General features: G+C 41.6%; 1 protein-coding gene across 2 annotated transcripts; it reads left to right on the top strand.

Annotated features, from left to right (window-relative positions):
- Positions 1-1,346: 1,346 nt before the first annotated feature.
- On the top strand, positions 1,347-3,308 carry LOC149404263 (protein ABIL2-like). Of its 2 annotated transcripts, none has more exons than XM_089606801.1 (9): positions 1,347-1,500; positions 1,588-1,670; positions 1,768-1,918; positions 2,007-2,088; positions 2,183-2,263; positions 2,360-2,390; positions 2,468-2,550; positions 2,624-2,712; positions 2,796-3,308. In XM_089606801.1, exons 1-9 carry the CDS (start codon positions 1,399-1,401, stop codon positions 2,946-2,948), a joined length of 855 nt encoding a protein of 284 aa, XP_089462927.1. In that variant the 5' UTR covers positions 1,347-1,398; the 3' UTR covers positions 2,949-3,308. The 2 variants fall into 2 exon arrangements, with proteins under 2 accessions (XP_089462927.1, XP_089462926.1); XM_089606800.1 differs by having other exon boundaries at positions 2,180-2,263.
- Positions 3,309-12,969: the final 9,661 nt, after the last annotated feature.

The following is a 12,969-nucleotide window of genomic DNA, read 5'->3' as shown; positions in this document are numbered from 1 at the left end:
TGAAACAGGCATTTATTGTATTATTTTTATTAATTTATTTATTTCTGTTAACGAATTTATTTTTAGTAACCTTTCATTTTAAATGAAGAATATTATTGTCTATTTATGTTGGCTAGACCAATTTAAATACTCCCCCTTCGTGAATTTGACTTTGATGCTCTTGAGTGCAACAATGTTATACGTGATGTATATTTTTATCCTGAAAAAATGTGTATATTTGAAGTTTTATTATTATGTGTAAGAAGTAGAAAGAATAGTATGGTGTATAAAATTGTCAATGTAATATATTATATAGCGGAAATGATGACATAAATACTTAATATTTTCATAAATATATACTTATATATATATACTTATATATGTATATTGGCGATAAAAATATCTAATGTTGAGTTTTCATTGCACCGTTAAATAAAGTCAATTATATTTGATGAAAATTCACGTGACAGTCTCACATTAAGTACACTTTAGTATTTTTCTAATTAATAAAACATTAATAATATCATTTTATAACAAAAAAATAATTAAAAACTTTAATATTATAATTAAGTATTAATGATGTTATTAAAAACGTTTTTAATATTAAAAAATTGATTAGGTATTTTTTCTAAAAAATATATTATTAATGTTTGATTAATTTTAAAAAATAAATATTAATTCGTTTTTAATAATATCAGTTTAAAGAAATAAAAAGAACGTCAATGCCGAGGTAAAAAATATTGCAAGCAAAACTAACAATCATAAAATCAAACAATTAAAACCTGAGGGAACATGTCTCATTCCACAAGTTGATTGTGTGTGCTCATGACTATCTTAGAAGCATGGTACTGCTTTTTAAAGCTAATAAATCCGTTTGGCTTAATAATAAATTAACGGGAAGTAGTTGGCTATCTTAGAAGCACGGTACTGCTTTTTATAGCATTTACCAATTAATATTTCGGCAGGCAAAGTAGCTATCCTCCATGACTCTATGTGATAATGTGATTAAAGATTTAAAGCCATTTTTTATTCCCCATCTACTTGTGGGTCCCTATATTTGAAAATGACAAAAACCATTAGGCCTTGACATATCCTCTTGGCTCATTGTTGGTCGTAATCGCATACAATACAGAAGAAGTAAAACTTGTGCTGGTAAAACTTCTAATATGTTAAAATCGTTCCGACTCCATACATTTTGAGAAAATATTTTGTTAATGTAATAGCTCTCTCTCTCTCTCTCTCTCTCTCTCTCTCTTGTATGTGTGTTAAAAATATGATCTTGATTTTGTTATAATCTATATATATATATATATATATATATATATATATATATATATTTATCAATCTTGTCTCTAAACTTTGTCAACTTACTTGTCTCTGTTTCGAGTTCATAGAGGTGGTAAAAGTGAGTAGTTTGTCATGGTCGATGCTATTTCTCCATCGCCGGTTTCTATTCCAAAATCATCTCACAAGGATGAGCTTCTCATGGAACAGAGATTTGCATTTTTAGAGAGTTTGAATGTGAGTTCAAATTCATGAAGACCACTTTTTTGAATGTGAGAACAAGTTTGAACTATGATTGTGATTGTTTTCTAAATTCAAATTCAGGAGTTGAAGAACATGAAGAAGCAGTTGTATTCAGCAGCTGAGTATTTCGAATCATCTTACAAAAAAGATGATCATAAGCAAATGCAAGTACTTCTGCTTTGAATTCTCCAAGATTACAATGCTTCTTTTTCTCTTGTCACAATTTATTAGAAACTAAAACATTCATTTGTTCATGTTCAGAGTTGTGGAGACCTTGAAAGATTATACCATTAAAGCGTTTATCAACACTGTGGACCATTTAGGTTCTATGGCCGATAAGGTTAATAGGTTTATCGATGAACAGATCGTTCAAGTCTCCACAACTGACCTCAAACTCGATTGCCTTGACCAGGTAAGCTTCATTTGAATGCATTATGAGTTTCTTCAGCATTTTTTTATTTGCTTCTTTTTGGAAACATTTGTGACTGCGGGTAAATCAGCGTTCCATGAATCGTAATACTTTGTTCCAACAATCTCTGGCACTGAGTTTTCCCAAGTACCATAAGCGGTACATCATTCCAGGTATACACATATATAACATCAACTCAAAAGCGTTATATTTATAAAAATCTCAATGATCTCAAGGTGAAATGCATTTGTTGGTTTCTTGCAGTAGGGGCTACTACTGCGACAGCTGTAAATCAGTCTAGTTTAGAGTATCATAACTCTGAAGAAGACTTGTTTCAGTTCACTTATGGTATTATTATGTATAACCTTTTTTTTTGTAGTTTTGGTTTTCTTCTTTTAGAATAACCAACTAATGTGCATTTGTGATTCTTTGTTTACCAAAAAGCAAGTAAGGAGATCTCTCCAATAATAATCAGGTATATATTGGCTGATAGTCTTCAAATACGATACTGAAATTGTTCCTGCATAGCTTTACAAAACTAGTGGTTTTCAGCGAAGGATCTTCTTCTTCATCAACACAGTCACCAAAATCTTCACCAAAAAGCTATCAATTCAAAAGAATTGTAGCCAAAGCCGGTATGCCTCTGGAACCACCTTCATATCTATTTTTGCACGTAATAAAAATATATATCTGATTTTTTTGAATAAGAGAGGGAGAAACGAGAAGTGTCACCACGCCGATTACCTGTCATGCTTCGTTCTGGATCTCTTGTAAATTCCCCTGCTCTGAAGCAGCGGGTAAGCATGATGTTTTATTTTAAGTGATGAGCCATATTATATAAATTGTTTGCATTTCATGTCTTTCTCATCTATATTTGCAGTACCCGAGAGAGCCTCGTAGATCGGTTTCAATGTGCCTACAATCAGATAGAGCGAGGAACAAAAGTCCCGAACGACATCCTGGCTTGAACAAGCGCCTTTTGAAGGCACTTGTTAGCATGCGCAAGAATAGAAATGGGGCTACAGTTCAATAACTATTTACATGAAAACTGAATTTACTAAAGCAACAAACACAAAGTAGGAGAAAAGTATGCTTACAAAAAACTTCAAGCCTCTCCGATCAGGAACGACGCCCAAGGCCGGCTTAACACTATCGGAGGCCTAAAGCGAAAATATAAAATAGGCCTTTTTTTTTACACACTTTTTTTCACACACAATTGTCACTATGTTTTTTCATTTAGATTGGTCAAAAAATATTAATTTAGATTACTTCTATTTCCATTTCAATTTCTTCTTTTTCTTTTAGGATTTCTTCATCTTTTTCTACCTCACTCTCACTTCCTAAATTACGAAGAAAAAAAATTCTAGATGTTATTTCATTTGAAATAATGACATGTTTCTTTGTGAGAAATTTTTCAAGTGTTCCTCGTTAAGATTGAATCAAGTTTTTTTTTTAATTAATATATCATGATTGATATTTTTACTCGACATAATTAGACCAAAAAGCTAAGAAATATTCACAACACACTACAATTCCAAAAAAAAAAAAAAAACACACACACACACCAACTTATTTAAATATAGAAAGCAAGGAAAAAAAATATATATAAGAAAATAGAAAGAAAAAAAAGTTAGATAAAACTTGATTTTTTTTAGTTGTATCTTCTTCAATGTAGTAAAAAAAAAATAGTCTTCCTACTGTGATAAAAACTTCAGATTTGGTGTGATGATCTAAATGCTGGAGAGAAGTTTTCCACAGTTGTTTCTTGTTTTTGCTATGGTACACCGTACACTACACTTAGGTTGATGTTTTGTTTTTCTTTTAAAACCCATTGAATGACATAGGCCTGGTCGGATTTTGGAGGCTTAAATTGAACTAGGTTGTACGTTACATTGATTATAGACTCTGAGCACATTTCAATTTTTTTTAATAGTAAAAGGGATAATTTTTTTTTAGCCTTTTTCAAAATGGGGCTAAAGCAAATGTTGAGCGTTGGTTCAAAGTCTTCAGACTTCAAAATAGAAGATGAACAGACATGTTTTTTCATATATTAGTTCATATACGTCTTGTACGTGTATAAAGCGGGATGTCAAGGAATTGGGCTTATACAATACTTATTTATTAATTGAGTGGTGTATATGGGCTTATAGCCTTTTAATTGATGGGAATGGGGAATTAATTATGTGTGGCAGGTAGACCCGGATTCCAACTTTTAAAAGACTTTTCAATTTTTTTCACTGCTACACATTGTACTAATTGAATGTTTTTTTATTTTATTTTTTTATATATAAAAGGAAATTTATTTTTTTGTGGGTCTTTTGAGAGTGGGTCTAAAGATGTTGCTTTAGTTCCCTTGCGGATGGGCCGGGCCTGACGACGCCACATAAAATTTTGTTAGGGGGCCTAAAATTATCACAAGATTTTATTTCGATTTATTTATTTTTATTAAATTTTCTTTTTTGATGGATATAATTCATATTTTGTTGAGAATCATTATGGTTGCATGAGTTTCTATTGTTTTTTGTTTTATACAAATCAACCTCTAATATTTTATTGGGCTACATAAACATAATACATCTGCGGGCCGGGAGAAGCCATAAATTTCGCTGAGGAAGGGTTTAAGTTTATATAGTAGTATTTCTTACTAAAACAACCGTTATTAAGATAACATCAAGTAAAAAAAACTAATAAATTATTGAAAATAAGATAATTTAACATGATCCAAAATTATTGTACGATAAACAAAATTCTTATAGGTCTTTCATTTATGACGAATATGTAAATTATAGGCGTGGTTAAATAATATTTGGAGCTGAAAGGATATGCTTTGTAAAGACTAAAGGGTATCTGCCATTGAAATCAACTTTAATCCCATAGGAAATATAAATACGAAATCAACTTTAAAGGGTATCTGCCATTGAAATCAACTTTACTGAAAGAGCTTTTGATAAGGATCATAAAAAGTAAATAGTATATACATATATATTAGTAGTAGTAAACTACTGATATTATGAAGGGATTTTGAAATATATATATATATAAATATATATATATATATATATATATATATATATAAATATATAGAAATTAGTAAATATTGTATATATATGGTGTGAACTAATCTAATATTACTTTTGACATATTTGATAATTTTTCTCAACAATTTCAAGGGGGGCTAAAGCCCATTCTGGACACTAATAAAATGAAACTTCGTCCCTGTACGCTGGTGTAGTGATTTTTTTTTTAATAAAATGAAATTTTGACTAAAATCTTAAAAAGAGTTAATGAAATAATTAGTTAGCAAATTCTTGTTTTCTAAAAATGATATTATTAATGTGATTAATTTTAAAAAATAAATATGAAACCATTTTTAATAATATCATTTTTAAGAAAGAAAAAAATCAATGTCGAGGTCGATGTGAAAATATTGCATGAAAAACTAACAACTAATAAAATCAAACAATTAAAACATGACGGAACAATCTCTCATTTCATAAATTGATTGCGTGTACTCATATCTTAGAAGCATGGTACTGCTTTTTAAAGCTAATAAATCTGTTTCGCTTAATAATAAATGGGCGATGCGACTATCGAACCATTTTTAAGTTTGTGTTTGACAGAATAACCGAACTTTGCAAAGTTTGGGCAAACCCAATATTAAAAAACCCAAAAAAAACACCCTCACATCGCTAGGTCCCAAGGAAAACCGCACTTGTCTTTCTCCCAGAGATGACTTCATAGACGAACACGAAGAAGGTGAGGATTGTTTTGAGTTTCGGCCGGAGCACTGGCTTTCGCCAGATCAGAAGAGGTGTTTGCATGTGGAGGCTTTCAAGTTTGTGGCGTTCAATATGGAGTCTATGATTTGTTGTCGCCGTCGATCTCTGATGTGGTCGCCGTAGCTTGGAATCTTCGAAGCCGTCAATGGAGATGTCAAGATTCAGAAGAGAATCGAGGTCATAGAGAGGGATTCCTAGAGCTGGGGCTTAGCGGTGAATGGGCTTGGTGATCTCTAGATCGTTGTCGGAGAATGAAAGTCGGAGATCAAAAGTCGGCGTTGATCGTCATCACCATCACCACCTTCTCTTCTTCTTCTTCTTCTTCTTCTTCTTCTTATTTTGGTTCATAGAAGAGTCGATTAAAATATTTGAAAGTAGGATTAAAAATTTTGACACTTAGTTGTCTTTTCGGTGCAAGCGACTAAACTTCAAACAATAGAAGTGGATTAAATTTTTTGAAGCCACGATTAAAATTTATGAAATTATGTACCCTGACTAAAATTATGTAACTTGTTTGTGTGTTTTGAAACTGTATTAACAAAATTGAAGACATGATTAAATTTTTTGAAAATTTGTTGACTAGTTTTGACGATAGAATTAGTTTTTAAACTATTTGATATATATAAAAAGTACATTAATAAAATAGTGGATTAAAATTTTAGACACATTGATAAATTATTTTGAAAATCTGAAGAAAAAAAACGCATTTACCCAATTAAAAGTATATTAGTATTTTTTTACATTATAAATGGCTATATACATATGAAACTTTAATTATTTTGATAAAGACTACATCATTCAAAAAAAATCTATAATAAATTAACGGGAATGAAGTAGTTCGTTAGATTGAACCAATTGCTTAAATGTTTTGATCTCAGCAGGCAAAGTAGCTATTCTCCATGACTCAATGTGATAATGTGATTAAAGATTTAAAGTTCCGTTTTATATCCCCCATCTACTTGTGGGTCCCCAATATTTGAAAATGACATTGGGCCTTGACACTTGGCTAAATCCTATTGGCTAATAATTGGTCTTAATCTCACACAATACAGGATAACCGAACTATGATTAGCATAATTAGGATAGATTTCGATAAAAAAAAAAAAAAAAAAATAGGATCGATTTCAGTCACATTCGTTTCTGACTATAGTCTACACCAATCCCGAAGTGATCATGGACTTTTAAGTCATATCGCCGGGTTTTTTGACTCATTTGTTAAAGACTACTTATGTCTTGGGAATCCGGAATATGATATGAGCGGAATATGATTTACATATACGAAATTCAACCTTCCTTGAAGAAGGTCAATGTTCACTCACCTAATGGTTGATTTCATAACTGATAGATTGCGCGCACTTTATGTACATTTGATGTAATATAGTCTTACGAAGACCCTTGCTTGTAACTGCTTATTTATTAACAAAAGTTGAAATATTCATTCATTTTTCCTTATCTGTTTGAAGCTTTATGATAATTGTTATCGGCCCAGCGAGACCCGACGATGCTATCGGCCATTCGAGCGGCCCAAACTCACTCGGCCATTGGCCGGCCCAGGCCCTTCATTCGCCATTGGCTGATCAAAGCTCACCCGGCCAATGGCCGGCCCAATCTCACTCAGCCATTGGCCGGCCCAGGCGCTTCACTTGGCCATTGTCCTATCGTAACTCACCCGGCCAATGGTCGGCCCAAGCTCACTCGGCCATTGGCCGGCCCAGATGCTTCACCCGGCCAATGGCCAACCGAAACTCACCTGGCCAATGGCCGGCCCAGGTGCTTCACTTGGCCATTGGCCGAGTGAATCTCATTCAGCCAATGGCCGGCCTAACTCACTCGGCCATCGGCCGGCCCAAGCTCCTCACTCGGCCAGTGGCCAGCTCAACTTCACTCGGCCAAGGGGTGGTCTGGGTCGCATATAAATACAGAGGTCCGTCCTCTGCCGAAGGTAACCTGAAATTGAGTATCGAAACGCTGCTGAACTCACAACTCACTCGTTTCTCTCAAGCTTCGACGCTCTAAACACCTAACCTCTTTTACCCACCTCAATCCTGCTAATGTTGAGCGTCAGAGAGGTAAACAGAGGTACCCCCTCTGTTTCTCCTTTGTAGTTCACGCATTCTCTCCTGCTTTCCAGGTGTTAAGATGAGGCAAGCATCAACGACAGCTAAGGGACGACTTGGGATACCAAGTCCTACACGCTTGAGCCCGAACACGACCACTTGGTCCGGCCTTGGGTCGAACCGTTTGGGGCTCCTAAATCGTTGTCCGAAAATGAGCGACAAAATTTTGGTGCTAGAAGGAGGGGACCTCCCAACCTCGTGGACATTCTCCCTTCCAATCCCTTTTTCTCGCAACCTTTACGACTCTCTAGAGATGAGTCAAATTCCTACTACTTCTGCAGGCACTCGGGCGACGGGCTCGAGATACGACCTCCGAAGCATCGCGCATCGCCAAGGAGGGCAGCCTCGTGACAGCGAGAGCCAGCCCCGAAACTCGGCGAATAACCCCGAGGCCGCGCTCCGAGAGGACACGGCTCGAAGGCTCGCCGAGTTCCTAGACCGTCCCGGCGTTCACGCTTATCGCTAACCTTCTCGGCTATGACGTCGAGGATAGGACCCCCCAGGGTTACTCCGACCCCGACTATGAGGGGGAGTCAAGAACCGATGAAGCGACACCCAGCCTCGTCCAATCCCGGTCCAAAAGGACAAAAGACGTCCCGGCCAGGCCATCCCATCCGGCGCGACAACATGCGCGGTCCCACTCTCAGGGGTTTGCCCCCTCGGTTTCAAGAGGCGGCCGGACACGGCCACTCGCCGGGGAGAGGGCCGCCCTTGGGGACGATGGGGCCGACGGCCGAAGCTCCCGTCGGACGTTCCGGCCAAGGGCAACTTCGCCTCGCCAAGTGCCAAGCATAGACCTGAGGGAGCGTCTAACGGCGCAGAGAAACTCTCGAGGGGAGGATCTTTGCCAAAGGCTCAACTCCCGGAGGGATGCACTCCCCGCCATCACTCTTGGCTGACCTCAGGCCAACGCCGGGGATCAAGCATCCAATGAGCGTCAAAAGGTGACTCCCGCGGCCCCGGCGGTCAGCCCAGCCAACGGGTTTGACATGGTGACGATGATCCAAAGCCTTCAAAACCACATCATCAAGATGAGGGAGTCAGGGTGGCAGAGGCCCTACGGAGGGATCGAGGAATCATACTCTCCCTTCGCCGCTCAGATCCTCGCGCAGCCTTGCGTGGGGAATTTAAAGCTACCGTCCATCCCTCCTTACGACGAACGGACAGACCCAAACTTCCACGTCCAACACCACGAGACGTGGATGACAATGCAGGGACAATCGGATGCCACCATGTGTCAAGCCTTCAGCCTGACCCTCACTGGGTCAAGATTCGAATGGTTCCGGAGCCTAAGACCAGGGAGCATCTCGTCCTTACGGGCCCTTCGAGAGGCCTTCCTTGCTCGGTTTGCCACTCTCGTGGCACAAAAGAAGTCGAAAACCTACCTCATGTCTATCCGGCAGGGAAGAGATGAGACCTTGAGGCAGTTCATAGCTCGCTTCACCGAAGTGTCCCACAAGGTCGAAGGATTCGATGACAAGGATGCCATCACGTTGATAACGGAGGGAGCTCGCACGAGCGACTTCCTCAAGTCAATTGTTGGAAAGGTCCCGCGGGACATGGCGAAGCTGATGTCGAGAACCCGCACTTTCATGGGAATCGAGGACTACCTCGACGGTCGAGACGGCCGGAAATCTGGAGGGCAGAGCGATCACCGTCGCGACGATCAGGAAAAGATCAAGGCGATCTTGGAATTGAGGTCGTTGCAGAAAGTCAAAGAAGTATAAAGTTTGACAGGAAGAATCGCCGCCCTGACGTGATTCGTCTCCAAGGCCACCGATAGGTGTCAGCTGTTCTTTAAAGCGTTGAAAAAGACCGACGGGTTCGTATGGACAAAGGAGTATGATGAGGCATTCCGCGAAATGAAGGCCTACTTCAGCTCCCATCCGTTCCTTGCGAAACAAAAAGACGGCGAGACCTTGTATGTCTACCTCGAGGTTTCCGACAGGGGCGTGAGCGCGGTTCTAGTACGCGAGGAAAACAAGGTCCAATGGCCGGTTTATTACGTTAGCAAGGTACTCTTCGACGCCGAGACTCGATACCCAGAAATCGAGAAATTGTCCTTCGCCCTCGTCATGAGTGCGAGAAAGCTGCGTCCTTACTTCCTAGCGCATCCAATCGCGGTGCGCACGGGACATCCCATCGAGAAGGCTTTACAAAAAGGGACCTCGTCACGAATGGCCATATGATCCCAAGAGCAGGGCGAGTACGGGGTCGAGTTTCAACCGAGAACCGCTATCAAAGGCCAGGCCCTCGCCGACTTTCTGGCGGAATTCACCTACACGCCCCAGACGGACAAAGACAACAAAGGCAACAAGGGCGAGGAAGACAAGGAGAACGACCGCGACGGGTCGTCAAAGAAAAGGACTAGTGACCCGATAGGGCCGGTCTGGGACTTGCACGTAGATGGCTCATCAAATGCCCGGGGGGCTGGAGCCGGCGTCATACTGACAAATCTCGATAGGGAAAAATTGAGGTACGCCCTATGATTTGAGTTCAAGGCCTCCAACAACGAGGCGGAGTACGAGGCTGTGATCGTTGGCTTGGAGTTGGCAAACAAGCTAGGTGTCCGGAACCTGCGCATCCATTGCGACTCACAACTAATTGTGAATCACGTGAAGGGTGACTATGCAGCCAAGAAGCCGCACATGGTCGCATATCTATCCAAGACTCAGAAGAACCTGGAGGCCCTGTCATGGTTCGAGATAGTCCAGGTTCCCCGAGAGGCGAACATTGAAGCCGACGCTCTGGCGCGCCTTGCGTCAGGGATAGACGAAGATGGAGAGGGCAACGTCCCGATAAAAGTACTAACTCGGCCCTACGTCTCGAGAGACGACGTAAGAGTGGTCAACGAAGCTCCGCCCCCCTCATGGATGACGCCACTCGTGGAGTACCTTAAGCGAGGAGTCGTCCCCGAAAACAAGGAAGAAGCCAGAAGGCTGAAAAGCTTGGCGCCGAAATACACGATGAGGGATGACAACCTGTTCAAGAGAGGGTACTCTATGCCCCCATCCGATGCTTGACCGAGGTCGAGGCGAAGAAAGCGCTCTGTGAGGTGCATGAAGGGTTGTGTGGGAACCACGCCGCCGGACAGTCTTTGGCCTTAAAGCTGCTAAGGCTCGGGTACTTTTGGCCAACCTTGAAAAAGGACTCCCAGGAGTGGGCCAAAAGATGTGACAAATGCCAAAGGTTTGCCCACATCCCGCGCCATGCGCCGGCCCCACTATACCCGATCGTCGTACCTCGACCCTTCGCGAAATGGGGAATCGACCTCATTGGTCAGCTACCTGCGGCCCCAAGACAGTACAAGCATGCGATCGTGGCTATCGATTATTTCACAAAATGGGTAGAGGAAAAACCACGGGCAAATATCACGGAGGTGAACACGACTAATTTCATCTAGAAAAACATTGTATGCCGCTTCGGGATCCCCGCATCGATCGTGACTGACAACAAAAAATAGTTCGACAATGCACGCGTCCGTGACATATGCGAGTAGTTGGGAATTATCAAGACTTTCTCCTCTCCTCGTCATCCTCAGGCCAATGGCCAAGTCGAGACGGTCAACAAGACGATCAAGGAAAACCTGAAGAAGAAGCTGGAGGAAAGAAAGGGGGCGTGGGCCGAGGAGCTCCCCATGGTCCTCTGGGCATATCGAACGACCGCGTAGAACACAACCGGCGAAACCCCCTTCGCACTTGCATTCGGCATCAAGGCCGTGATGCCCGTCGAGACCAAGCTGCCAACCTTCCACATTGAAGAGTTCGAGGAAACCGCTAACAACGAAGCAATAAGGCTCGAGCTGGATCTCATAGATGAGAAGATGGCAGACGCACTTACTCGCCTCGCCGCACAGAAGAGGAAGGTCGAAAAGTACTACAATTCCAAGGTCAAACTGCGGAAGTTCGCCGACGGGAGCCTCGTCCTCAGAAGGGTGTTCCAAAACACCAAGGTGCAGGGAGCCGGAGTCCTGGGTCCAACTTGGGAAGGCCCGTACCGTGTGCGCCGAGCCATACATACGAGCTCGAGAACCTATAAGGGCTCGTGTTCACTCATCCATGGAACGCCAAGCATTTGTGGCAATACTACCAATAGAAGCCTGTTCCCGATTCTTTATTCTCGATTGTTTTCCTTTTATTTCCGGTTCTGTTGAAAGACAATTTCATATTTAAATAAGGCCAATGGCCTGGGAATGTAATTTTTGCCTATTTTGACATAGTAATGGGATTACGTTTCGCCTCAAAACCTTTGTCATACATTGTTATAATTTCTAGTCTCCTCTACGAGTACACAAGAAACTCGGGGGGCTAACAGGTACATATCTTTTTCACGCGACGCTCTCGTACGATTTGATGCCTCGCACGCCGAAAGGTAGCAAGATGTCAATATGTCGCGTCCGCGAACCGGACCGCTGACCCTAAGGCGGCAGTCAAAACCCAAAACGTAACACGCGTACCGACAGGTACCGCACTCGATGGGAACTGCGCTCGCCCCAAGCCCGTCATGGCACACAACACGTACGCCGACAGGTAGCGTACACGCCGGAAGATGGGTGCGATCGCCCTCCAACTCGCGTACGCCGATAGGCAGCGAGTTACGAATTGATGGCAAAGATTTGCACCCGCCGGACGAAACCGGTCTAGCCAGCGTCCGCGGGAAACCTCGCCGCTAAGTGTGCCACTAAGCCGTGCAAACCGGTTACGCTAGACATAGTAAACCGGGGGTCGTAAGACACGCACTAGCCGGATTGCGCGAATCGATTACGCGAAGCATAGTAAATCGAGAAAATAAGACGCATAATAAACCGAGAAAAGCTTTAGCAAAAACAAGAAATGATGTGAAAACAACCCAACGAAAGAAAAAAAGGAGTGCGACAAATATCAGAACGGAAAGTAAGACAAGCGCTAAACAAATGCGCGGGAAATCAGAACAAGACCAACTACTCGGAACCGAAGTCGACCTGCTCCTCATCAGTCTCGGGCGGAGGGACGCCCGACCCATCGGTAGCCTATCTGTCAGGCGGACGGTTCGTCGACTGGGCGGCCTCTGTAGGAACCTGGGGACGGGAGTCATCCGCCTGTGGCACGTCATCCAAGGGAGGAAACATACCCTCGAAGACAGAGAAAGTGATTCCGCGAGATGCGTTCTCCTTCGTGGT

This window comes from Urtica dioica, chromosome 2 (genome assembly GCF_054948205.1).
Source record: "Urtica dioica subsp. dioica isolate 48M chromosome 2, U.dioica_male_clone48M_v1_H2, whole genome shotgun sequence".
In the NCBI taxonomy this organism is placed as follows: Eukaryota; Viridiplantae; Streptophyta; class Magnoliopsida; order Rosales; family Urticaceae; genus Urtica; species Urtica dioica.
This window is presented reverse-complemented; position numbering and strand designations above follow the sequence as displayed.

Bases quoted from the DNA above. Each gene is read 5' to 3' on its own strand.
- LOC149404263 (XM_089606800.1), top strand. From the start codon at position 1,399: ATGGTCGATGCTATTTCTCCATCGCCGGTTTCTATTCCAAAATCATCT. The intron at 1,919-2,006 runs GTAAGCTTCATT...CGGGTAAATCAG, and splicing joins AACTCGATTGCCTTGACCAG to CGTTCCATGAATCGTAATAC. The intron at 2,551-2,623 runs GTATGCCTCTGG...TTTTTGAATAAG, and splicing joins AAGAATTGTAGCCAAAGCCG to AGAGGGAGAAACGAGAAGTG.